General features: G+C 45.9%; 1 protein-coding gene and 1 long non-coding RNA gene across 4 annotated transcripts; one reads left to right on the top strand and one right to left on the bottom strand.

Annotated features, from left to right (window-relative positions):
* Window positions 1–4,202: 4,202 nt before the first annotated feature.
* Window positions 4,203–5,069, bottom strand: LOC120691950. The gene is made up of 2 exons (XR_005682425.1): window positions 4,933–5,069; window positions 4,203–4,719 (listed from the first exon to the last, which is right to left on the bottom strand). It is a non-coding gene; the product is annotated as an uncharacterized LOC120691950 (long non-coding RNA).
* An 8,209-nt stretch (window positions 5,070–13,278) lies between these two features.
* Window positions 13,279–16,656, top strand: LOC120692242. Of its 3 annotated transcripts, none has more exons than XM_039975505.1 (7): window positions 13,280–13,441; window positions 13,541–13,665; window positions 15,721–15,774; window positions 15,879–15,926; window positions 16,043–16,099; window positions 16,239–16,300; window positions 16,420–16,656. In XM_039975505.1, the coding sequence occupies exons 2-6, from the start codon at window positions 13,618–13,620 to the stop codon at window positions 16,290–16,292; spliced, it is 261 nt and encodes an 86-aa protein (XP_039831439.1). In that variant the 5' UTR covers window positions 13,280–13,441; window positions 13,541–13,617; the 3' UTR covers window positions 16,293–16,300; window positions 16,420–16,656. The 3 variants fall into 3 exon arrangements, with proteins under 3 accessions (XP_039831438.1, XP_039831439.1, XP_039831437.1); XM_039975503.1 differs by having other exon boundaries at window positions 13,285–13,441; window positions 16,415–16,656; XM_039975504.1 differs by having other exon boundaries at window positions 13,279–13,441; window positions 16,239–16,656.
* Window positions 16,657–24,733: the final 8,077 nt, after the last annotated feature.

The following is a 24,733-nucleotide window of genomic DNA, read 5'->3' as shown; positions in this document are numbered from 1 at the left end:
GAGTAGAGAGAATCAGTGGGTTATGATCAGAAACTTCCCTAGGAAGTTTATACACAAAGACAATGGAGAACAAGTCCTCCCATTGCTTAGAAATAAGAATTTTGTCCAATCTTTCTAAGGTTGGAATCTGATGGTTATTGGACCATGTATACTTGTCTCCAACCAGAGGGATGTCTAGCAACTCAAAGGTTGAGATTATATTGTTGAACAAATCAGTGTGCTTGTGCACACCTGTGGGTTTATTTTTATCAGTGGAGAACCTGATAATATTAAAGTCACCACCGACCAGGACGGGCAGCTTGTTTTTGCTGCAAAATCTGGCTAACTCAGCTAGAAACTCATTTTTGTCCTCTGGCTAAGCAGCACCATAAATATTCAAGAAATTCCATTTGCATTTGAGTTGTTTCTCCCAAAGATCCAATTGTAACATATATTTTTCGTTTGAGAAGCTTCCCACCTCCAAGAAGTCAGTATTTATGTCACTTAGGATACCCCTAGACTTTCCTCTGGATGGTACCCATTTCCAAAGATAATCATTATTATGGTCAAAACTCCTCAAGATTTTGTCATCAATTATCTCTATCATTGTTTTCTAGAGACCAATGAAGTGAAATTTGTGTTTAGATATGAGGTTTTTAAGAAAAGAGGAGACACCCTTTTTTTATGCCCCTACAATTCTAGATTAAACCTTTCATGATTTTTTATTTTTGGATTTTTGCACCCTACCAGCACCACAAGGACTTTCCTTGTTTTTGGTACTTTGGTGGGAGGAAGAGCAAGAAATTTTCTTGCTCTTGGATTGGGGAGGTTTCCTCCCTGAAGGCATAAATCTATTAGTAGGTTTTCTTTTTCTTTTAGAGGTTACCAGAGTAAAATCCTCCAAATCAGACTCCACATCATTATCAGAATTTACACAATCAGGCTTTGAATCAAGTTCTAAATTAAGCACCTCAGAGTCATTAAAAGAGGAGTCATTGCTGATGTGAGCAGGAGCAGGGTGAATTTGTTTTTTACTTAAAGCAATTCTAGCATTTTCCATGTTTTTAAGAATGTCAATAGAAGCAAAAGAGCTGACATCAAGTTTAACTCCCATAGACATAGATCTATCAATAATTTCATCATTACCCAATATAGAAAAAGAGTTGGAAGAATCATTGTTACCTTCTAGAGTCCTTTTGCTGGAGAGAATTCTTGAAGAACAGCTAGTAGAAAAATTCATGTTTTGGATCACCCTTTCAGAAGACCTTCTTTCTTGTCTCAGAGCCTTCATTTTATCACTTGGATTCTCCAATTTCTCCATATCTAACTCCTCAGATTTGTTATCCAGCTCAATACACTCTTTTAGTTTGCAGGCAGCACCATGCTCTAGCAGATCAGACAGGTGTGTGTTGGTGGGTTTGGAGTTGATCAAGTTTTTGACATTTCCAAGATGATCACACCTTGCCATGAAAAGATCCTCATGCCTTCTGGATGATACAGTATCAGCTCCTAAGATCTTGTGAACTTCATTAATATATCCAGAACTGTCCACACTAACCTCACCAGACTCCTCTTTTTGAAACATTTCACCACTTGGCACATAGGTAGCAGCTGGAATAGTATCTTCTGGAGAGAGAATATCAGTTTCAACTTGGAAGACCCTAGCAGTGTCATTTTTCTTTTTGCTCTGACTAGGATCAGCAGCCTCCTTGGTCCAAATGTTGTGAAACTGAGTGTTAGCAGAGCCAGTTGTCTTAGAGGTTTCTCCTGTATCGAGACAAATCCTTCCTTTATACTTTCCTCATGAGTCAGCTTGAAACTTGTTTTCTTCATGTGCCTCAACTTCAGGCTCTCTACCAGTATGGTCTGTCCTGGGCTTTTTGGGGCTAGGTTGGAGGTCATGTGTCTCAGAAGGAATCTTAGTTTTAGGGTGATCAACTCTTTCATCATGTGATAATTCCCTCTCAAAGAAAAAGTCATAGATGAACAGTTCCAAGGTACTTTCAGCAGAGTCTGGATCCATATCCACATTTCTGCAAGCGATTTTCACTCTCACATATTTTTTGTTGAATCTGGTGCTCTCATCAATGGCCATGGTTTTGCCTACCAGCCCACCAATCTTGACAATGGTACGAAACCTCTCTGATCAACAGGTATCCCACTCACTCTAAACCAAGCTTGCTGTAACTGACCCTTGGCATTCATAGCAGAGGACCAGGGTTCCACTGTGAACTGAGCATCTATATTTTTTACTATAATCCAGTACCATCTTGGGGGTGGGAAACCTCATAGTATATTTGTTATCTGCAATCTGCCGAGCTGACCATTTCCAGTGTGCACTGCTAACAAGTCTGGTAAATTCATTTTCAATCATTTTAGCAGTCAGGTCACCCTTGACCATAGTGATAATAGCAGTACTAGTTTTGTCTTAGGAAGCCTTAAGATCTATGTTCTCATCAATAAAGAAGAAACTATGCTTATGGACTTGGGCAGCACATAACTTAGGACCAGCATTCTAGAATGGTTCTCTTTTACAATCTAATGTAACATGATTGGCAAAGCTGCAAAGTTCACAGAACAATTTCCTCCTACAATCTTCAATTGAGTGATTTTTCAGCCCACAGGCCTCACAAGCCAGTCTAACTCTCAGATTCTTGCTTATTTCTTTCATCTGAGTTTTGGAAGGAGGCATGGATTGATTCTTATCAGAGTAAGACCTTTCACTACCCTTGAGATCTGGAGCTTCATCAGTGTTCTGATTCCCCGACCCTCTTTCATTATTCCTAGCCCATTTAGAAGATTCCCCCCAAACTCAGATCGATCAGAAAAAAGTTGTTTACCTGCTGCTCGCTCCCAAACGCTGGAAGCGGCCCCATCACCACTTAGGTTTCCTCTAGAATCAGCAAATCCCCATTGTCTGCTTTCTTCATCCAGATCCTCTTGGCTAGCACCCCTTCCACCATATCCAGATCTAGCATCCTGATGAGGATCAGAACCAGCATTACCGCCTTGATTGCCCCTGCGCTGGTCCCTCCCATCGATCCTCTGCCAGATGTTGGTGCGGGCATTGGTACGTCCCGTACCACGTCCGGCGCGACCAGCACCGAAGCCATCCCGCCGATCTCCTCCTCTGTCCGTCGGTGGAGCCATCGATAGGGGAGGAATTGCGCGAACCACTTGTGCGCAAGATTTTGGTTTGGATGGAAGAAAATAGCTCACGAAACAATCGATAGAGGAGAAGTGGGGAGGGGCATCAGTTGGGATGTGCAACCCTAGATCGGGATGGCTTCCATCTCCGCTAGGAGCCAGCTCGGCTGAGATACCTTGAGCAGGACGGATTCCATCACCGCCCAAGGTCCTTTCACCGCAATCCCTGATCCCACCACGTGTCGCCAGCCGGGGGTTGACGCCCAAGATTCCTTCCCGCAACGGGCATGGAGGAGGTGAGCGCCGATTCCTTGACTCCGCTTGGGGACCGAACCCTAACTTGTGGGGATCCACCGTCAGCGAGACCGCTTGATGGGTTGCGGATCCAACCCAAAAATCTACCCTCGAGTCCTCCTACCTTGCAGATTTCCATCGCAATCTGATTGGAGTGTGCTTGAGGAGTACCGAAGAGGGCTCGAACTGTTCGAGAGGGAAGCTAGCTTCCGATCGAACCCTGCGGATTGTGTGAGAAGAAGCATCAACAGGGATGGAGATGTTCTTCCCACTACAAAAAATCTGGTGATACATGACGTTTAAATTTCGTCACAGATCACTAAAAAACCGTCATAAAGCAGTATCTATGACGATCTCAAATAGCGTCATATATCGAGCGTCATAGATCACACCTCGTGACGTTTCTTAAATTTTCGTCATAAATTGCTTGATCCATGACGTTTCGAAAACATCAAAGAATATCCCCGGGCCCCCGAAGCCCAACCAAAGCCCATTTTCTATGACGAAAATAAATGTTACAAACAATATAATTTTCGTCACGGATTCAATTGCATGTCACGCATCGATGACATGGCGGATGTCATGGCTGCTGACATGGAGATGACGTGGATGGCAATGATAACATGTAATTTGATGTGGCAGTGACATGGAAAGTGGTGATGACATGACACCACATGGATGCTGACATGGACAACAACATGGCAGCAGGCGCATGAGCCAATTTGGGCCCCATTTACATAGCCCATATAAACAACATGATCATTTCAGCCCAACCCAAGATATATCAATAAGAAATTAACATCTCATCACATAAATAGTTTAATTGAGCATTTCATCACATACAACATCAAATCACTTAAAAAAATTTCATCCAGAATTAATTGCAATGAGCCGTATTTGAAAGCTAACATGCTATGACAATCTGTACATAAGGTGTATCATTTCTCTTTTTTCTGTAGAGGCACTCAAACAAATTCGATGCACTTGGTTCTTGATCTTTATACTTCTCTCGTCCATAAAAACTGCAAGCATGCAACAGATTTAATATTTCAGCATGGAATCATATTCTAACTTTGGTTTCAATCTAGTAGAAAATCTGACAATATTGCAGTACTAGCCCCACTTCCCATAGTCATGGCCACTTACCATCTATATTCAATTTTTTCAACAGCTAGGACTTTGAAGGAAAGCACAACCCTAAATGCCAGCAGCAAATGAGTTCCTTTTTGGCCCATACTTGGTGAGGAGCAACCACCTAGGAATAAGCTATTGATGTTGCATCACTAAGCCAAGCTGCCCCTGAAATAATAATACCAACAAGTGATCACAGTTAGTCTCTGAAAAGTAACTCAAGGAAAAACATTACAGATACTTAGACAAAGTTTATGTAGCTAGCCTTGCTAACTAGTTCCATCTGAAGTGCTAGTTGCAGGTATTTTACTTCTGAAAATAAAGTAACACAAGTAACATAGGTGAATGAGCTACAAGCTGACCAGAAAATGTGAATATAACCTAACTTGGAGGCAGCACTAGGACTACATGACAACTATGGCTTTTTCATGTTTATCCGAGTCTCGCCAATTGTTCCTACCCCTGGGAAAAAAACAAGCAAGAAAATAATGGATCAGCACCACAAACTGGTTCTATTATAACAGTGTAATTAATGTTGTACACTTAATTAAAATACTATGCTCGACAATTGATACTAGTGATAAAAAAATAATTCATTAGGACAGGCAAATCAAATGTTCTAGCACGCCAAATGAGACCTGCTACACACAAGAGTACTGCTACATCTACAAATAATTATAAGGGAATGATTAAGCAGCCACACAAACTAAGCCCGGCCATGCTCCCGCAAGTATGAGCTTGAGCAAACCTTCGCGTGGATGCGCTGAGCTAAGCTTGCCTTGGCGCGCTGACTGCTGCTGCTTGCTGGTTAGCTGTACACCTGGTGGTCTGCTCTGCGCCCCAGATATTCTCACGAGCCGACCGAGCCAAGCAAGCCTCTGGCCAGCGCACGTTTGCCGTCGGCACGCCGCACCTGGACTCCGCCGCGTGGGCTGCTGGTGCAGCCTATGTGCCCACGAGCCTCGCCTGGTCCTCGCACTCGCCCCCAACCTCGATTCCTATACCGATAACAAGAACAGACAAGGAAGCAACACGAACAGAATAGTACCCTCCAAACTTTGATCCAAAATTACTTCCTCAAAACACGATGAATCGAAGCGAAACTCCAGCCATAGATGCGCCTCAACAAGCTCTAACAGATCTAGGAGTGGATTCAAAAAGGCTCAAGTAAACATCGCGGATTCGGAAGAAAACCGAACACAAAATCCCCAAAAAAAATTGATTCTTCAGCCCTAACTCTACAGCCCGGGGAAGGCGAGACCGGGGAGTCGGCGAGGAAGCGTGCCAGGCCATCTGCCACCTTCTCCTTCCACATGAGAATCGCTTGGCCTTGCCTCACACCTGCCTGCCTGCCCGCCCACCCACAAAACGTGGGGCTTGTGGACGGGGGCGGGGCGACGCGCGACCGTGCGAGGTGGGCCGAGGGTGCCTACCTAGTGGGGTTGAGGAGGAGGCTGTAGAAGTGGCGGTGGTGGAGTGGGGGGCGGAGGGGCGCGGTAGCGGAGGGTGCGAGGGGGGGAGGAGAGCAGGCGGAGTGCCGAGTGGATGGGGTTGGGAGGGAGCCGTTTGTTATATAGTTAGGGTTGCAGGAGAAGCACGCATCATTTTAACTATTATATCAAGGATGAATGGACGAGAATTGTTGGGCCGTGTAAGCACACTGAGAAACCGGCCCAGAGCCAGGATTTTTGGCCTGTTTAGCATTTTTTTCATTTTCAAATAATTAATTCATCATTGTGATGTAATTTGTAAAAGAAATTATCTTAAATACACAAATACATTTTTTAAATGTAATATACAACTTTTAGGTTGTAATGTAGGATTTTCAAGAATTTTTGGACACATATGGTATTTTCTATCATTTAAATAATTTTCTACATGCTTATTGAAAGCAACTCGAAGTTGAATTATATGTACCTCCAATATGTTTTAAAAAATTGCACAAAAATCATATTTAGGATCATATGTTTCATTCTAACCTATGTCTTGAAGATACATGGAAAATTTAATTATCATCTGGAGACAACTCAAACTTCTATCTCTGAATTACAACATAATAATTACAATAATATCTAAATTTGGTCAAAAAAATTCTACAAATTGACATGGCAACATATTTTTGGTCCATAATATTGCCATAAAAATTTTAAATAGTTTTAGTGAACTGAGACCATACATCATTAATAAAAGGCTACATCTCTTAAATAGTTTCTTACAACTTAAGTCAAACTTTGAAGTTTATACACTCTAAAATTTTCTATTCCTCATATACACCACAAATTTGGAAACAACCTTACAAATATCCATATATAAACATTTGTTCATTTACACAGCCACTTGTTGTGCAAAAAATTTATTTTTCTATTTTTAAATATCAAATTAAGACAACCTTGTGAAGTAAATTGCAAAACTATCTATCTTATAGCTCCCAATACAATTTTTACGTGTAACAGACAACATCTAAGTTGCCATGTAGGAGTTTCAAGAATTTTCGAACAGATTTGGTATTTTCTACCATTTCAATGAATTTTTGCATGCTTGTTGAAAGTAATTATTATTTGAACTACAAGTATCTAGAATAATATCTAAACAAATCCCCAAAAAATATACTTAAGTGTCTCCATTCTATTATGGCTGATATCCCAAAAATGGAAGAAAATTTTAAATATTTGATAGGGATAATTCAAACTTCTACCTACAACCTTAATATAAAATAATGATAGTAATATCTAAAACTTCTCCAAAAATTATGGAAATTGCCATAGAATCGTTTTATGGATGTTTAAGGTTGAAATAAAAGTTAAGTTAGATTTTGCAAAAATTAGGGTATACATTGTTCACAAAATGGATGGATCTATTGTTAAATATACAAAATATTTAAAATGCGAAAGTAAACACAACAATGTTCGTAGCCTAGGGGTAAGTCGCTGTGGAGTCTGCTCCAAAGTCCTAGGTTCGAAACCCCTCTGCCTGCGCCATTTTTTCGTTTAATGGGTACATTTCAATTGGCAACTTGGGCTGGTGTGGGCCGAGTGGAGCTGGGTTGCGGCGCCGGCCTTATGAAAAAAAAAAGTTTGCGTCGGCCAAATTTCAATTGACAACCTGGGCTGGTGTGGGCCGAGTGGAGCTGGGCTGCGTCGGCCTGAGGAAAAAAAAAGTCTGCGTCGGCTGCAAGGTCTCTGGTTCAATCCCTCAACGGCTTAGCCACTTTTTTTAATTATTAATAGTCAACATTCGTTGTTTGAATTATTAATAGTCAACGTGGGCTGTGGATTTGGCCATAGCAGGAACAAAATAAGAGTCATGACAAATACACTGAATACCAAAAAAGAATAACGATGCAATAAGTAGCTAATTGTAGATGCATCTTATTTTGCAGGTTGCAAGTTCGATTTTTTTGGCTATCTCTATTTTATAAAAAAATTCGGTATATAAAAATTTTGTGCCATATACTTGATAGGTCAAAAAGACTATGGTAATTTTTAATTTATTGATCGTGATGAATTTGTTAAAACGTCATTTTGTTGTGGGCCGGATCGTGATGAAATTGATAAAACGTCACTGATTTTTGGGCCTAGAACCCGGAACTTCAAATCCATGACGGAAATAAGGGAATCGTCATAGATGGTGCGGCATTGTGATGTTTTTTAAGAACATCACGAAAAATTCGTCATAGATCAACAGATTTCTTGTAGTGTCCCGAGAGCACGTCCGGGTGGAACCGCTCGAAACATTTTCACCACCTATAGCCCGTGTCCTACAGCAAATAATTTGAGAAGTATCTTCTGGCAAATTTACCCATGCAAAAAAAAAATTACAGTCGCTAAACTGCCCCAAAAGAAAAGATCGTGGCTATCCAATACGAGGCTGCTGGCATGCGACCTCGTGCTATAGATGGCCAGATGGACCGTGTTGGATGAGCTGCATGGAAAACGGCACTAAAAACACGATACGAACATGGCACGACACGGTGAGTTTAGTATCAGTGCCAGCACGACACGCGCGTATTGTAGTGCGTGGGCCTCCGCCGTCGGCGCAGCACAGCACTACCGCATGACTTCTTCCCCTTCGAATCCCATTATCCTCTCCCAACTCCGGTCTCCTTGAGTCCGTCCCCAAACCCGAATTTTGAGTGTTTTGAGCCTTTTTTATGGTGGTACTGCCTGGACCGGCACTATCACAGCGTTCTAACCGTGCCACCAGCACGACACGGCATGTTAAGTGCCTGGGCCTGGGCCGAGTAGCTAGCATGCAGTGCCAGCACGACACGGTACGATTAAGACTTAGTGCCAAGTAGCGTCGTGCCGAATAGTGTTATTGCCGGGCCAGCCGGGCTGCACGTTTGGCCATCTATACCTCGTGCTATGTGCCAATATGATGTGTTGCTGAGAATAAGCTGAAAGGAAATGTGGATTCCTGTTTCCCGTCAGAAATCCGGAAAATATTCCGATCAATTTTCCTTTGGGTCAATCCATGAATACGGAAAGATACGAATGAAAACAGACAAAACCATACAGATGCATCAGAGGAAAAAGATTAAGATTCTTCACTTTAGTGCCTGATGTTCCTCAAAGGAATAGCTGAAAAAAGTGTACCCTAAAATTCACATCTAGTTCCCTACTGAAAAAGATGGAGATGAAGATATTTAGTTTCTGCTCCCTACCCTACGCAAAACAAAAATGAACACTGTTTGCATTGCGTTCTTTAGCGGAACATTCACAGATGTGTTTGCGATTCAAGTCCATGACCAAAGGTATGATTTGGCAACCTTGTGAGGATTCATTTGCTGTCACATTCATGATCATCGACCCTAGATTGAAACCCAGCAACAAAATCTGCAAACAATCCTTTCGAATAATTCACAGGGTCCCAGCCAGTCATACTATAATCATGCATCTGATTCTGTCCACCGAAACCCGATGGATTGGTGCCACACGTTGCTCGGGTGTGAGATTCCAAAAGCCTCGGATCTGTCGTTGCATTGCATTGAAACGCCAGCTTGGTGACTGGTATGCATGCCGTGCCGACAAGCGATCGGCCAGGGCTTTAGTAGTCTCCGGGGCTGATACAACACACAGACAGTGACATCCAACTGGAGCAGTACTCCACTATTCATTTGGGTTGGATCATTTGGTTGGAAACACTTGTGTTAATAAACACATACTCAAGCTAATGTCATTTCCCCGTTCTGCATTAGATACATTCCCGGCAGGCTGGATCAATTGGGTTTCAGAGAATGGCTTACTGAATTGTCATGATCTTATCCAATCCAACCTCCTGTGGACACATATGGGTGGATGTTCCTTCCTTGGCTTCAAAGATCACACCACATCAGTTGCTTCGCGTGTGTATCTTAATTTTCGAGCAAATGGCTTTTGTTATTGGCATTACAGTCTGATTGATAGGTTTAGCCTACCATGACCCGAAATGAAAATGTACTAGCTAATATCACCAGTGAAGATTTTCTCAAACCAGGCACCTCCCAAGCTTTACTTGGAAGGACCACCATAAGAGAAGGTACCTATAAATAAATGACTTCGCATACAAACCATCTAGAAGTATCACTTATTGAGACCATAGTTAGATTGCAGCATTTTACAGCGACTCGATTTAGATTGAATAAAAAAAAACCTGAGTTCTGAACGGGACTCGTGCACTACCTTTATGCGTCGTTGCTATAACGTCAAACTTTGGCCACTTGATTCGAGTAAAATTATGCCTGGATTGATCATATGGAATAGCACACTTTCACAAAAAAAAATATGGAAATAGCACACTTGGATTATGCATTTATCAAGGAAAAAAAAATAGCACATCACTCTTTTCGCTTGGTTTGTCAGCCAATCAGCCAGCAGTGTTTTTTTCTCATACCAAATCAGCATCAGCCACCAGCTAGCCAGTAAGCCACCAGACATAACCAAGTGAACATAGTGATGTCATCTTCTATAACATTATTATGCATTTATGAAGGAAAAGGATATACAATGCCAATTCTTTTGGGAACCCACGCCGTGGCCCAAGAAGAGGTGCATTCTACTCTTAAGCATGTGAGTTTGGACCTGGTGTTGTCCAAAAACCCTAACAGCTCATCAAGAAATGGTTCTTCATAAGTACGCTTAATGCATATTGTTGACACTGAGACTAACCCCAACAGGCGAGGCATCAGTCAAGGCAAAAGCAAAATGCATCTCCAGTCGGCACTGCGCGCGCACGGCACCTTCTCCAACAGGCGAGTCAACACGCGAGGCAAACTGCCGTCGCTGGAGAGAGAAGGTACAAATATACACTCCCTCTCTCCTCAAATGCAAACTGCCGTCGCTCGATGCGCCGCTGCCGGTGGGAGGGGAGCAGAGGAGAGGGGTCCGGGGAGCTCCGGCGGAGGAAAGCGCTGGAGGATGGGGCTCCGCCGTCGTCTCCTTTCGCACCCGCCACTCCTCCCGCCGCACCCGCTATGGCCTCCGCCGCACGCCTTGCCGCGCGACCGCCCCCTGGAGCTCCCCGCCCGCGTCCGCACCGCTCGCCACGCCGCGGTCCGCACCGCTCCCTACGCGGCTCCCTCCCTCCCCAGCGGGCGAGCTCCGTGCCGCCGCGGCCTTGGGCGGGCGAGCTCCGCGCGCAAGCAGCGCCGCCCCGCGGGCAGGCGAGCTCCGCACCGCCGCACGACGCGCAGGAGCAGAGGACGCTAGGAGCAGGGGAGGCTGGGTCTTCCTCCTCTCCGGCGGATCCCGGCGACCGCGAGCCTCCTTCCCCTTCTCTCCCTCCTCTCCGACGGATCCCCCTTGGCCCGCAGCCCCGGCGTGCATCCGGGCGGTGGCGCTCCACTACGCCGCCGCCGTGCGCGCGACCCGCGGCAAGAGCAGCCCGGAGGACTGCCTTGCCGCGGCGGCGACGCACCCCCGCTTCTCCCTGGAGGCGCTCGCCGCGGCGTGCTGCCTCGCCCCCTGCGTCGACGTCGCCCCCACACTTGGCGACGTGCCCGTGGCCACCTGGATGTACGCCGAGGCTGAGGTCGAGTTTCGCGTCAACGCCCGCACCGGCGCCGTCCGCAACCTCCCGCGGGAGCTCCTGCGCTCGTTGGTTGCCTACCGCCTCCTGGGAGCGATCCACTATGCGGCCGCCGTGCGCGCGAGTCGCACGATCCACGTCAAGGGCAGCACGGAGGACCGCCTTGCCGCGGCGGCGCCGCACCTCCGCGTCACCCTGGAAGCGCTCACCGCTGCGCACTGCCTCACCCCAGACTGCGTCCACATCGCCGCCACGCTCGGCGACGCGCTCGTGGCCGCCCGGATGCACGCCGGGGCCCCTTCCCATGCTCCACCGCAGCCGGCCGCGAGTAGTAGAGCGTGCGGCGTGCGGCGTGGCGTGCGTGCGGCCGAGAAGCAGGCAGAGCAAGGGAGGCCGGCGTGCGTGCGGCGCTGCCCCTCCTCTTCCCCGCGGTTTTTGCGTTCACTGTTGGAGAGACGAAGTTTTTGTCTCTCCAAACTCTACTGTTCACGCGAGGCAAACTCCCAAATGCCTTCCCATTTTGCGCTCTATTGTTGGAGTCAGATTGAAGGAGTGAAGGTGCCACACAGCTAGGAAGATAGTCATGGCATCAAGACAAAAACATCTATTCACTGACGATATTCATCAAGATGCGCATGTCCTCGGACCACATGGGCAACCCGCAGATCTATGGGAGCCACACACAACATTTATGCCGATCGCGTGAGATATGTGCATCATGACGTTTTCTTTATCGGATTGATTTGCAACACGAGTTGACACGCCAAGATAACCACTCACACTCAACGGTATTCCAGTTCTTTCTCTCTCTTTTTTCAAAACAAAAGGGAGAGAGGGAAAGGTAGGCACTCACCGGAATTTTGACCGGATGGCAACCAGTGAGCCACCAGCATGAGCAGCCGGCTTTGGTAAAGCGAGGCTGGAGCAGGGAGGAGCCAATCATCCGGCGACACATCGCCGCAAGGAGCCGGGACAAGGGAGCAGGGCTCGCACGCGAGAGAATATATGAGGGCAGCACTGCAGCAGCTGACTACTAGAATCCAACGGGGAGCTGGGGACAAGGATGCAAGGAAGTCGATGTCACATTTGAATCAGATTTTTTTTAGAAGGGCTACTAAGCAATTATCCAGCCTTACAACCATTGTCTCAATGCCATATCGAATTACATGCAACGAAACCAAGCTTTACAGATTTCATATTGCCTGCTAATTAATCTGATCATCAGACCTTGACGTCTTCTAACTTGAATTCCCCACGGCACGCGCCTCGCCCAAACCCTCACGCCTCACCAAATTCGATTCGGCGACGACGGCCTCACGTCGCGTGCCCCTCGCCAGATCGCTCGTCGTCACCCGTCGCACGCCAGCAAGGCCGTGGCGTGGCGGCCCTTCTTTGTTCACGGCGGCGGACGCGGGCGCAGGCGCAGGGGACGCCGCGCCGGGAGCGAGGGCACACCCACGCCACGGATGCGTACAGGCACGTCGACCCATCGGCAGAGGTTGGTGGCATGTCGTCTCGTCTAGCGAGGATCGCGTCGCGTGCCCCGCGCCCGGCCGCTGCTTTTCGCCGAGAGCGTGCGCGACGTGACGGCACCTGGCGCCGCGTCGTCGACCGGACGGCCGTCGGATCGAGGCGAGGGCGCAGCGCCGCAGGGTCTCACGAGGGGGGGTATCCAGTATCCTGCAAGGCCTCGGTGTCAGCTGGAGAATCGACGAGCTGCTGTGCGAGCGTTTCGTGCAGCTGCGCGACCTCTGTCTGAACCCCCACCCTCTCCCGTACGAGCTCTATATAAGCAGGCTCGCCCCTCCGCAGCACACGCGCTTCGTTCCTCCTCGTCCCTCGGCATCGCCTCCTCTCCGTCTCCCTGCAGAGAGAGCGCCGCAAGGTTTCCGCCTCAACAACTACCCAACGCCTCCTCCTCTTTCATGCCGATTGTTTCACCGTCGTCCTCTTCGGCTCTTGGCTTCCCTCCCTGTTTCTTCAGGCACTGAAACTCGCGGCGGCGTGTTGTTTGCTTGCTTGCTGGCAAGAGGGAGAAAAGGAGGAGGAAGAGAGCAGGAGATGGCAGGCTGCGATGGAGCCAAGTCGCCGGCCTCCAAGGAGGAAGAGGTAATTCTGCATGATTTCAGCGGATTGGTTTCTCGCACAAAACATGCATTGTCTATACATGCCCTGTTTGTTCCACTACCTGGTTGCTTGCATCAGTTCTTACCTTGCTTAGAGCTTCCGAGTTTATTGATCACAAAACGATGTTTCTTTTTCCCGGAAGAGCTTCTGAGTTATTGATCAATGATCAAAAAATGTTTTTTTCGCCCGGAATTATGGGGATCTTAACATCGTGCTGTAGTAGAGAGATCGACATAGTTCAGATTTCGCAGGGAGTGATGCTTGGTTCGATTTCGAAACACATGAAGGCCAATGATTCGTTTTGAATAGATTTTGTGTGTGTTGAGGTATTTCAACTCTGAATGCTGCTGGGTTTGCTTATGAAGGTGTTCTCAAAACTATCCTGAAGTTCCTGAACCATGTCCATCCAACTTCCCAAGATAGCTGCAGTAGCGTTTCCTAACTCCTTTCTTGCCAGAAAATGTATAACCGACAAGCAGTTGAAGAAATCGGAGGATAAAGGGACAACATGAGGTTACCCTGTCTGCCCATTTCGGCGTTCAGTTTCTTTAACAAAATAAATATCTTGCCTTCGGTGCTAACTGCAAAGACTCGAAACTTGCTAGTGAGGAAGTTTCTTCAGTTTTTTCCCTTTTTTGATACCATGGTGATGTTTTCTTTGCTGGCCTTAATTGCGCATTAAACACAAACAATCAGGTTTAGCCACTAAAAAAAGGTAATTACAGGACATCACCTAACGTGTGTGTAGATTGATTAAGGTGCACTTATCCTCAGCACCTCTACTTACTAGCAAACTTGCCATGCCCAACGCATTTAAAGATTCTGCACTATCTTAATACTAATACAGACAGCTATAGATTACGCCCAAGAAACTGCTTTTGTTGACCGCAGCCACCAAAGATTTAGTTTAATATACCGTGAAGGAATGAATGAAGGATCTAAAGCAAACTAAACTTTACGCAACCTGTTGTTCAACCAAGGCCATGTTTAGTTTCCAAAAATATTTGCACAATACTAGTCACATTGAATCTTCGAACACATGTATGAAGCATTAAATGTAGTTGAAAAAAATAACTAATTACACAGTCTAACTGATTACCACGAGATGAATATTTTAAATCTAATTAGTCCATGATTGAACATTATTTGACAAGTAACAACGAAATGTGGTACAGTGCCAAAACTCAAACTTTTTGTGAGGTTCTGAGGTGATGTGGCCTCGGTCCCGTCCATGATGGACCACGACCATTCCTGCTTTTTCACTGTGACCTAGCTGACCGCCGGAGAATCTCTCTATCAGCTTTGCAACTGCATCTGCTTGGATTGTGCATGAGCAGCGGACGACCCGGTAACAGTTTCCGGAATCCTGTCGTTTTCGTGGCATCGTTCAGAGATCGCCGTCAGTAGATCGGTCACATGCTTTTGGTGGATCAAAAGCAGCCGCATAGCGCAGCGGCATCCTGATGATTTATTGGTCGCGCGAGGGATCGAAAGGGATGCCTGTTTTGTCATCGCGGCACCAAGGCAACGCGATCCCATGAGCGAACGGGTGCTTTCGGCCGATCATCTTTTCAGCCGTGAAATAATATGGTTGATCGGGTGGTCAAAAAGGCAGGGGGCGGATGCCTGAACACATGGGCTGTGTTTAGATCTGTAAAATGGTAATAAAAAAGATTATATTAGACACTGTAGCACACTGTAGCATTTTTCGTTTATTTGTAATATGGAACTAAACACAGCCATGGTTTAGTGTGTGTTTACCATCCCGTTATGTCAGTCCACTGGAGAAGCGTCTGCGTCTGGACCGGCATGATGCCCTGACCCCTGAACAAACGGATAAGCCTTCCCTGATTCCCTTTCAACGGGAGAAGTTCGATGTCTCGTCCCACAGCTCCAGAAAATCGATTTTATTTTCTTTCTTTCTTTTGATTCTAGAGGACCTTCATAAGGATTTAGATGTTTATCCGTGATTTTTACGCATACTCTGTGCAGGCTCTGCCCAGGAGTTTCTGATGCCTTGAACGTATGATTTTGCAGGCATGTGTTGAGAAGTACGGAGGAATTGCACCCAAGAAGCCTTTGATATCCAAGGTACGGACAGTGTACTTCATCACTAGTACAATCTGTAGAAGCAAGAAGCAAGCTTCCTGGCAGCTTTGATCATTTCATTACCGCGTTCTTGCTTGCTAATTCAGGACCACGAGCGCGCGTACTTCGATTCAGCAGACTGGGTGCTCGGCAAGGTAAGACAAGAACAGAGCAAAAATATCCTCACACCAATATTCAGGCATGGCATCGTCAGATCTCAGACTGTATCTATCTAACATTCTAATCCTGGCTCTTGGCGTCCCTCTTTCAGCAAGCTGCAAATAGCAGCACACGGGCTGCTGTTGAGTCTCTGAAGCCCAAGCTGAAGGTCAGTTGGACCATCTCAACATTCAGTTCAACTAACCACTGCTCCTCATACCACAAACTTCAGCTAGTCCAGACTTCAGGTCTTGAGATTTCTTCAGTATAAAAAAACTTACCATTGGTCTTCTTCTTGCTCTGTCCAGCGAACGCCTCACCACCAGCTTCCCCCTCGCAAGCCGACCTGCGCTTCCAGCTGAGATGCACGGTGAGCTGGCTGGCCTCCAATCCAAAAGCATGCAGCACTTAGCTCGTAGTAGCATCACGCGCAGCAATGTGCAAAAGCGCCGCAAGAAATGACCACCCCTCTGTGTTCGTGCAGTGCAGCTGCTGGAGGGAGTGCTGGGCGGCAAGGATTGGGCTCGGATAAATGTTTGGCCGCTGGTCCGAAATCGTAGGGATGGATCAGAAGCCTGAGGGGCAAATCTGGCTACTTGTCAATTGCAGCCTCTACTATGTCTATCATCAAGAACGGATTAGATGGTACTTGTGGTTGAACTGAAAGTTTTCTCGTTTTTGAAGTAAAAAAAAAAGCATGTGTCCGTTACCCACGGGCTATCACCATCGTTCTAGGAAAAAGAAGCCCAGTATTCGACCACGGCCTGCTATGCTCGCCTAGTAGGCCGTTAGCTTATTGGGCTCCTACTTGCTGCTGGATACTGATTGACAATAACCTTTCAGTCTAGTTAGTAATGGGCCTAGCCACTTTCAGCCGAGTTGGTCACCAGAGCGATACGGATTGAGCCATACGCCCAGATGCGATGACGAGCATGAGGAATTAAAGCACTCCCTCCGTCTCAAAAAAAAACGACTCTATAAGTTAAATAATTTTAAGTTGGACTAAACATATATAAAAAATTTACTAATGTTTATGTCTCCAAATAGATTTAGTATCAAAATATAATACAAGATCAATATTTTGTAATATAAATATTAAATACTATTTTGTATAAATTTGATCAAATGTGAAATTGTTTGCTTTTTAGGATGGAGGGAGTACGGTTTTCCTGTAGAACATAATGAATACTCTTTACTTGGACCTTCTTCTGTATCCAAGCTTACTTGTTCGGCTTCCTTGGGCATATGGTTTTAAACTCGTCCAAAGCTTTGCATCTGTGGATGTGTGCATGGTTATGGAGCATACAAACAATTATTGTCCCGCTACATATAGATAGAAACTTAACAAGATGATTGATATGCCGCTGTATCATCGATGCTCAGTTTAGCCGTCAACACGCGCGTGCCGATCTTGCCTAGTCCTCAGCATAGCTCGAGCTGTCGTGAGCAGGCAGGCAAAGAGCACGCCGCAAAGCAACAACTCCCGTGAACATGCGACCCTGCAGCTGCAAAGGCTTTTTGATCTGGCGGGCCGGGGCGTACAGAGACAAAAACCGGCTAGGGCACTGCAGGTCTCCAGCGTTTATTTCGTTTGCATTTCGTTTTCGCAAGCTTTTTAACTGGAAGGACACACAGTATGCAGGTAGTATACAACATGGCACAAGACAAGCCATCTGATTGGTGAGCTTGCAACTCACATACTCATATCACACTCCACTAGCTAGTTCAGGTCATGCTTTTCACATGTACAGTTTTATTTGTGTACCTGGCCAGTGACCACCTGCTTCGGCTAGTCTACGTGCATACTATATGCGCACTGCTCTTTGCCTCTTTCATGTTTTTGCTCTGCTTTGGCAAGCAGGAATCTCTCTCTCTCTCTCTCTCTGTCTATGAGTGAGTGCCTTTCAACATTGCCATGTCACTGCATCAATCCAGACCTGGACACAGCTGCGCACAGGAGTCCTTGCAGGACCAGTACCATGCTTTTCTCTACTCTCAGTCGCACGCACTCCCTTTCAGCTTTGGATCTTGTGGCTTTGCTAGCTGCCTCTGCCATGTTCTAAAAAAGATCTCATATTTTACTGCCCGCAAGCCTCTTTCAGCCCGCTCTTACCTGCTCCGTATCATTTTAAAACACACTCATGATCAACATGAGTCATTTAAAAACCCCTTAATTCCTAGGAGTTGTTTTTCCCCCTCCTCCTTCAGATAAAGCTGAGAAAAGATAAAGGCTTGATCTGACTATCTCCTTTCTTTTATTCACAGCCGTTGCTGATAGGAGCCATGAGTTCATCATATGAACGGTCATAATCATGTTGATCTCATGTCCTGCCTAATTGGGTTGTAACCAGCAACATCATTCCATGATTGACCTGGTTAATCAACAATTCAACAGCACCTACGCTTTTGCCTTTAGCGGGATGCCGATTAGTAAGTTTACGATCGCGCGATCTTTATAAAGATACAATGATGCTTAGGATAAGATCTCGGATCCATCTTTTTCTTTTTCTCGGGCCATTTGTTCTTGGTAATTGGATCGGCTGGCAATAATTGCATGCATGCTGCATTTTGCCGGATCCAGATGCAAGAGCAGCCATATGCAAAGTTGTAGTGTACTGTGTGTATCTCGATCAGTGAGTGTATGGTTGGGAAAGTTGGCATGTATAGAACCCATTAAAGCTGTGAGACCCAAGCCAGCCAGCATCATGGAAACAGCTTTACAGTTGAAAGTAGAGGGGCTCGTAATGAAGGATTTAAGGATGAAGGACATGGTGGTGGCAACAAAAAGGAAGTGGACAAGACCATCAACCCATTGTTTATCAAAGATGAGCAGGTTGGCACACGTCTACGTGTTGCAATCCGATTGACGCCAGAGCTCAGCAGAGAGATCACAAAAGCTGCCTGCACCCGTCCGACGATGATGTTGTTAGATTTTTTTTCCCTGGAATAGAAGATCGAGTAACTTAAGTGAGTTTTCTGGTTTTCACCGATGAGGACTCTGCATGCATGCGAGACAACCGTGAATCCAACGATCGACCTTTATTCCTTTGGCCATACGCGCGCGTCCCAGGCTCCCAGCTTGGCCCGGTGCTAGCTAACCCGCAAGTTCCAAGCACGCCTGTTGAAGATGCAGCTGGTAGCCCCGGCGGCGCTGGTGGGCAGTCACACACGAGCCTACAGTACACGAACTGTGGACCAAAAACGAGCAGGGGCCGGGGCAGCAGCAGCAGCAGCCTGCATTGTTGGTTGCGGCCAGCCGGCCCTGCTGCTGCCAAGATGCGGCATGGCGATCGAGATCGCCAGCGAGCTGAGCCTTGCCAAAATCTCAGGCTCCTGGGGCAACGCCCTCCCAATAGCTGCTCGCGCGCGCGACATGGCGCGCAGGCGCGGGTGGTGGGAACACGAGGACGATGACGACACGGGCTCCCCCCGTCGATCTTGACGTCGTACTACGCGTATAGTCCGTGCGCAGCAAGGACCAGCTGCTGGGTCGCCATTAAGGATGGAAACGGATTGGATACGTATGAAATCGAATTCGGATATCGCTTTTTACCACATTTTAATTCGGATACGAATGCGGATACGAATATTCTCGAATACGAATATAAAACGGATACCTCGGATTCGGATTCGCATTCGGATATTTACTCAATTCAACGCGAAACGAATATCGTGAGGAATGTTGAGTACTCTATCCTTCTTGTGATGAGTGAATTGTCAACCGTGCGGTGTGATCATGCGCTTGGTCTTTGGATTGCAGGTACACGGGCGTCGAGTGTCGACGGGGAGCTGCCGTGGAGGTGCTGTGGCCGATGGACTGTGCGGTGGACGGCGGTGAAGGGCAGCCGGGACCGGAGCTCGGACCGGGTGGCAGCTGTGGCGTCCACTCCTGGATCGAGGGCGCAAGCGGCGACGGAAGGCGGGTTTCTTGGTTTGCGCCACAAAACCAAGGAGGCGGACGGCGGTTGAAGACGCCAAGTCGTGGAGGCACGGGCGTCGGTCTCGGGACTGACGGAGGCGACGGGCGTCGACGGCGTCTAGGGCCTCGCTGCGGGCGAGGAGGTGACGGGCGGCGGGCGGCGTCTAGTGCCGTCAGAAGGCCGAGGCGGGAACGGCGTCTAGGGCAACGGCGCGGAGGCGGGAATCTTCCCGCACGTGAGGTTTTGGCGATTTTCTCAAAACCGGCCACCTACCCGGGTTTCGCGGACCCTCTAAAACCGCGGGCTGGATCTTCATCAAGACGGCGGCATCGCGGAGAAGACTTCGTTTCGAAGAAAGAACCTCAGCCGGTCGGATGAGATCATGTACAGGGGGTGTTGCAGGCCAACCGGTCTGACCGGTCCCTGGCACCGGTCTGACCGGTCTAACCAACCGGTCTGACCGGTCCAGCGTACCGGTCTGACCGGTCCCGCGGATATAAATACCCCTTCACTTGTGTTAGGTCAAGAACGGCTTTTGTATTGTGTCCGTGGATTGTTCTCTCTCCCAGGCCGCCCCCCCTGTGTCTCTCTCCCCCTGTTCATCTCTTTAGGGTAGATTTGAATGTTGTTTGTGTGAGAACTCTTGTGGATTTGATTGGGAAAGGAGGCCCTAACCTCTTCGTGCCCTCTGGGCGGTTGGAATCAATCCATCTCATCGTTTGGTGCCATGTTTGATGAAATTTTGATTTCGTTTTTGGTGCACTTGATTGCGAGGAGGTTATGAGTTCTTTGCTGTGATTCCCGTGCTTCTAACTCTGTCTTAAACCCTCTGGAATCACTGGCTGGTTCGAATTCGAGTTCTTGAGTTTTTGAGAAAACCCCAATCCCTTTTGATCTCCTCTATAATTCTCAAGATTTGTTGATCTTTAGGACGAGATCTTTTGGGGATATGTTCACGAGATAGGGGCGAAGCAATCCCCCAAGTTTCACTGATTTTCGTGGTCGTTTGCTCGAGATTCACCGTTTGAATCCAATTTCTCGGGGGTTTTCTAGGTGCTACCGATCAGACCGGTAGGCAAGACCGGTCAGACCGGTCTGCTTGCTCTTGAACAGCCGCGACCGGTCAGACCGGTCCAGTGCACCGGTCAGACCGGTCCTGGCTGTTCAGATCAGCTGTCTTCCCGATTCGCTTCCGATTTGCTGCGTGGTTTCGCTCGCTCGTCCGAGGACTTTTGTGTTGGTTTAGCTTTTCAGTAGCTACTCCAAACTTTGGTCAGAACGCTTGAGGGCTTGGGTGATTTTGGGACATAGGCCGACGATTCGAATTTTGAAGAAATTTTTGATCGGCTCCTATTCACCCCCCCCTCTGGTCGCCGGCTTCGGTCCTTCATATCGCTAAATTCGATCGAGACAAATAAGATTTTAGTACCAAGATCATCGATAGCCAAAGTGAATCAAAATCAAATTATACATCTAATAATCTCTGAAGTCATAGTTAATTAAAATCATTGGTGATAATATTTAGTACTTGCCAGATCAAGTGAAATAAATACGAACAATGTTTGGCAGCACCGCAGCAGTCCTCTGCACTCTCACTTTAGGTCTCTAACAGGCAAATACGGAGGTCCCAAATCAAAATACATGATACTGAGCTTGCAGATTAAAGTACACGTCATTTAGCTCATAGTAGTAGTGAACTGATAAAATTAAGCAAAACACATTCAGCAGTAGGCAGTAGCACTCCCGGCAGGCCACCACTTTCTGCTAGCCTACAACCCCCAGATGGCACACAGATTAGTCAATATTTTATTGCTGCATTTGAAAACACACAGGTTCATAAACTGAGAACTACAGAAGGCATGGAAGTCGCCTGAAGCGGAAATAGTCCTAATTTTCTTCCGATTCTTGATCCATAATATTGTCATCATCATTAGCAGGAGCAACTACAACACAAACAATGATATGTACAACAAAATAAATGTGGCCATCTAAAATTAAAACATGTAAATTCTAGCTCAAAGTTCACATACCATCATCATGTTCGGCAGTATCATTCATACTAAGACCAGCCAAATCATCAATAATGGACGATATACCACTACAATCTGAAATAAATGGACAAAAATATAAGGTGAAATCAGTAGTGACTAATCAGTCAACTAGGCATACAAATACAATACTAAGAAGTATGGCAGTCACATTTACCTTACCTTGAGGCTGAAATCCAATCCTTAGTGCAAACAAGTGCCTCAACAACTTGAGGGTCCAATCGGCTACGATATTTGTGAACAATTCTTCCTCCAAGACTAAACGCAGATTCAGATGCTACTGTCGTTGCAGGAATAGCCAAAACATCCCTTGCCATTCGAGCAAGGATAGGATACCTTACACCATGGGTCTTCCACCAACTTAAAATATCAAAGTAATCACCTTCTTTCCAACTCAATAGTGGTTCATTGCAATACTGCTCAAGGTCCGACAGCTCATGGCTTGTTTCAGTGTTGTCCCTTAGAAACAAACTCAATCTTTTTCTCTTAGGCTCCTCATTTAAGTCCACATAGCACTGAGAAGTTCTAGCAGTTCTAGCTTGACTATTTTGCATAGGGCTTGTTTCAGAAGCAGCATACATGGAGGAATATGAATCATAAAGCTTCTGCATAATTTTTTTAAATGCATACATATCATCAAATCCATAATCATCTAACATTTCACTATAATAAAATTCAACCACCTTCATCTTGTAGCGAGGATCTAAGAAGCATGCAACTGCTAGAGCAACATTGCTTACCCCCCAATACTTGTCAAATTTCTCCTTCACGGACTTTGCCATAGAAAGAATGAAACTTTCCCTGCTTTTGTTCCACTCAATAAGCTTGAGGTTAATTTCACAAAATTCTGAAAAGAATAAGTTTGCTGTTGGATAATGAGACCCCGAGAGAATTTTTGTGGCTTCATAAAAGATCTCTAAGCATTTGCACAGAACAGTAGCATTACTCCAATCTTCTATTGTAGGAGCATGTGGACTATATTTATCAGGATAGAGTAGAATAAGCCTTTGAAAAACCCTTTTGAAGTGAAGAGCATCAGCTAGCATTAAGTATGTCGAGTTCCATCTAGTAGGCACATCTAAAGAAAGGCCTCTTTCTGCTACTCCCAGTTCAGCATCATGCTTCAAGAATATCTCTTGTTGTGGTGAACTCTTGACAATAAGGACAAGTGCACGAATGTTTCCAATAACTTTTGAAATTGTGCCCACACCATCCCTAGCAATGAGGTTGATAATATGGGTAGCACAACGCACATGAAAGAATTTGCCACCACAATGCAAAGAACCATGATTCTTAAGAGTTGAAATTATTGTGTCCACACAAACATTATTTGAAGAAGCATTATCCAATGTCAACGCAAATAATTTATGATCAAGGTTCCATGAGCCCATTTTTTGCATATATGCAACACTCAAATCAGCTCCTCTATGACTTCCTTGAAGATGCATGAAATTTATAATTCTTTTCTATAATTTCCAATCATCATCAATAAAATGACAAGTCACACACAAATACCCCTTATTTTGATTAGAAGTCCACCCATCCATGGTGCAGCTAAAGCGACACTTATAAGAGGCAAGATAGTCAAAAAGCTTCTTTTTCTCATCATAAAAAATAGCCATTATCCTGCCCCTAGCAGTCTTGCGGCACCTTATTGGAAATATTGGGCACAAAGATCTATTGAAATCATTTGTGTACTCATGCTCACAGAAGCTGAATGGATATTCATGCATAATAATTTCAAGATAGTATTTTCTCATACTAGTTTCCTCATCATACTTCCAATCAGCTCCTTTCAATTTTGTAATGTTAGGTTTCCCTTTATTTTTATCATGAAATGCATGATAATGATTCCATAGACGTGTAGTACCTTGCTTACTTTCTGCACTAAGAACCTCTTGACAATAGTTGCATTCTGCCGTCCTCTTCAAGACAACCATGTCATCCACCTTTTCTTCTATAAGCACTTCAGTGAAATGTTTCCAAACAGGTGAAGTTTTCTTCTTTGGACCCTTTATTTTGGTGACCGAAGTTCTTCCTGTTGACGGCACCTTCTCAATTCCATCACCAGCTGCATCAGTAGCCTCTATATTAGGCTCTGTCTCCCTATCAGTAGCATCTGGTTCTCTTCCATTTACAGATGGCGCACTTGTAGCCTGCAAGAAATAAAAATACAATCTCTCAGGAATTTCACTTTTACTTTCTCATCACTTAACTCCACAGCAATTCACACACCTGCTTATTTCTCGATAACCTTGCCCTTCCTGAAACCATGGTTATTGATCAGCTTCACTACTCCTTTAGCTCCAACCTATAGTTAGAAAATAGAGAGGCAGATCGGATCAAATATTATCACTATCATTTAGACAAGAAAGCCTGTTACAGAATGGAACCAATGGTCCAAGAACCATCCGGTGGTAGCTAATTTCAATCTATCAAGATATATCAACGAACAATCCCGTGGCAGCTAATTCAAGAAATAATTCTTCTAAACAACAGTGTCAAAAAAATGAATTAGATTAGTCGTTACCTACTCCAAATATCTCTATATTTTTTTTATGTTCGTCAGATAGCATACGTTTGCAAGATGAATAATGATGCTACATTGCTACTTGCTAGTCCCATCCCAACTCCCAAGGCCAAGTAGTAGTCATCGCCCAAAAGCAATAATGAAATCACTCAAATCAGAAAGTCACCTTTGCTGGTTCAGCAGCAGATCTGAAGGGGCAGCAGGAGGAGGGGCCACCAATGCTCGATAGGCCTTCAACCAGGCTTGCCTCGACCTCGAATCAAATTGGCGCCGTGCTCTTGACCGTCGCAGCAGGAGGGAGAGGG

Source organism: Panicum virgatum, chromosome 9N (genome assembly GCF_016808335.1).
Source record: "Panicum virgatum strain AP13 chromosome 9N, P.virgatum_v5, whole genome shotgun sequence".
Taxonomy (NCBI): domain Eukaryota; kingdom Viridiplantae; phylum Streptophyta; class Magnoliopsida; order Poales; family Poaceae; genus Panicum; species Panicum virgatum.
Note: the sequence above shows the minus strand (reverse complement) of the source record. Positions and strands in the feature narration are given on the sequence as shown.

Bases quoted from the DNA above. Each gene is read 5' to 3' on its own strand.
- LOC120692242 (XM_039975504.1), top strand. From the start codon at position 13,618: ATGGCAGGCTGCGATGGAGCCAAGTCGCCGGCCTCCAAGGAGGAAGAG. The intron at 13,666-15,720 runs GTAATTCTGCAT...ATGATTTTGCAG, and splicing joins CGGCCTCCAAGGAGGAAGAG to GCATGTGTTGAGAAGTACGG. The intron at 15,927-16,042 runs GTAAGACAAGAA...TCCCTCTTTCAG, and splicing joins CAGACTGGGTGCTCGGCAAG to CAAGCTGCAAATAGCAGCAC.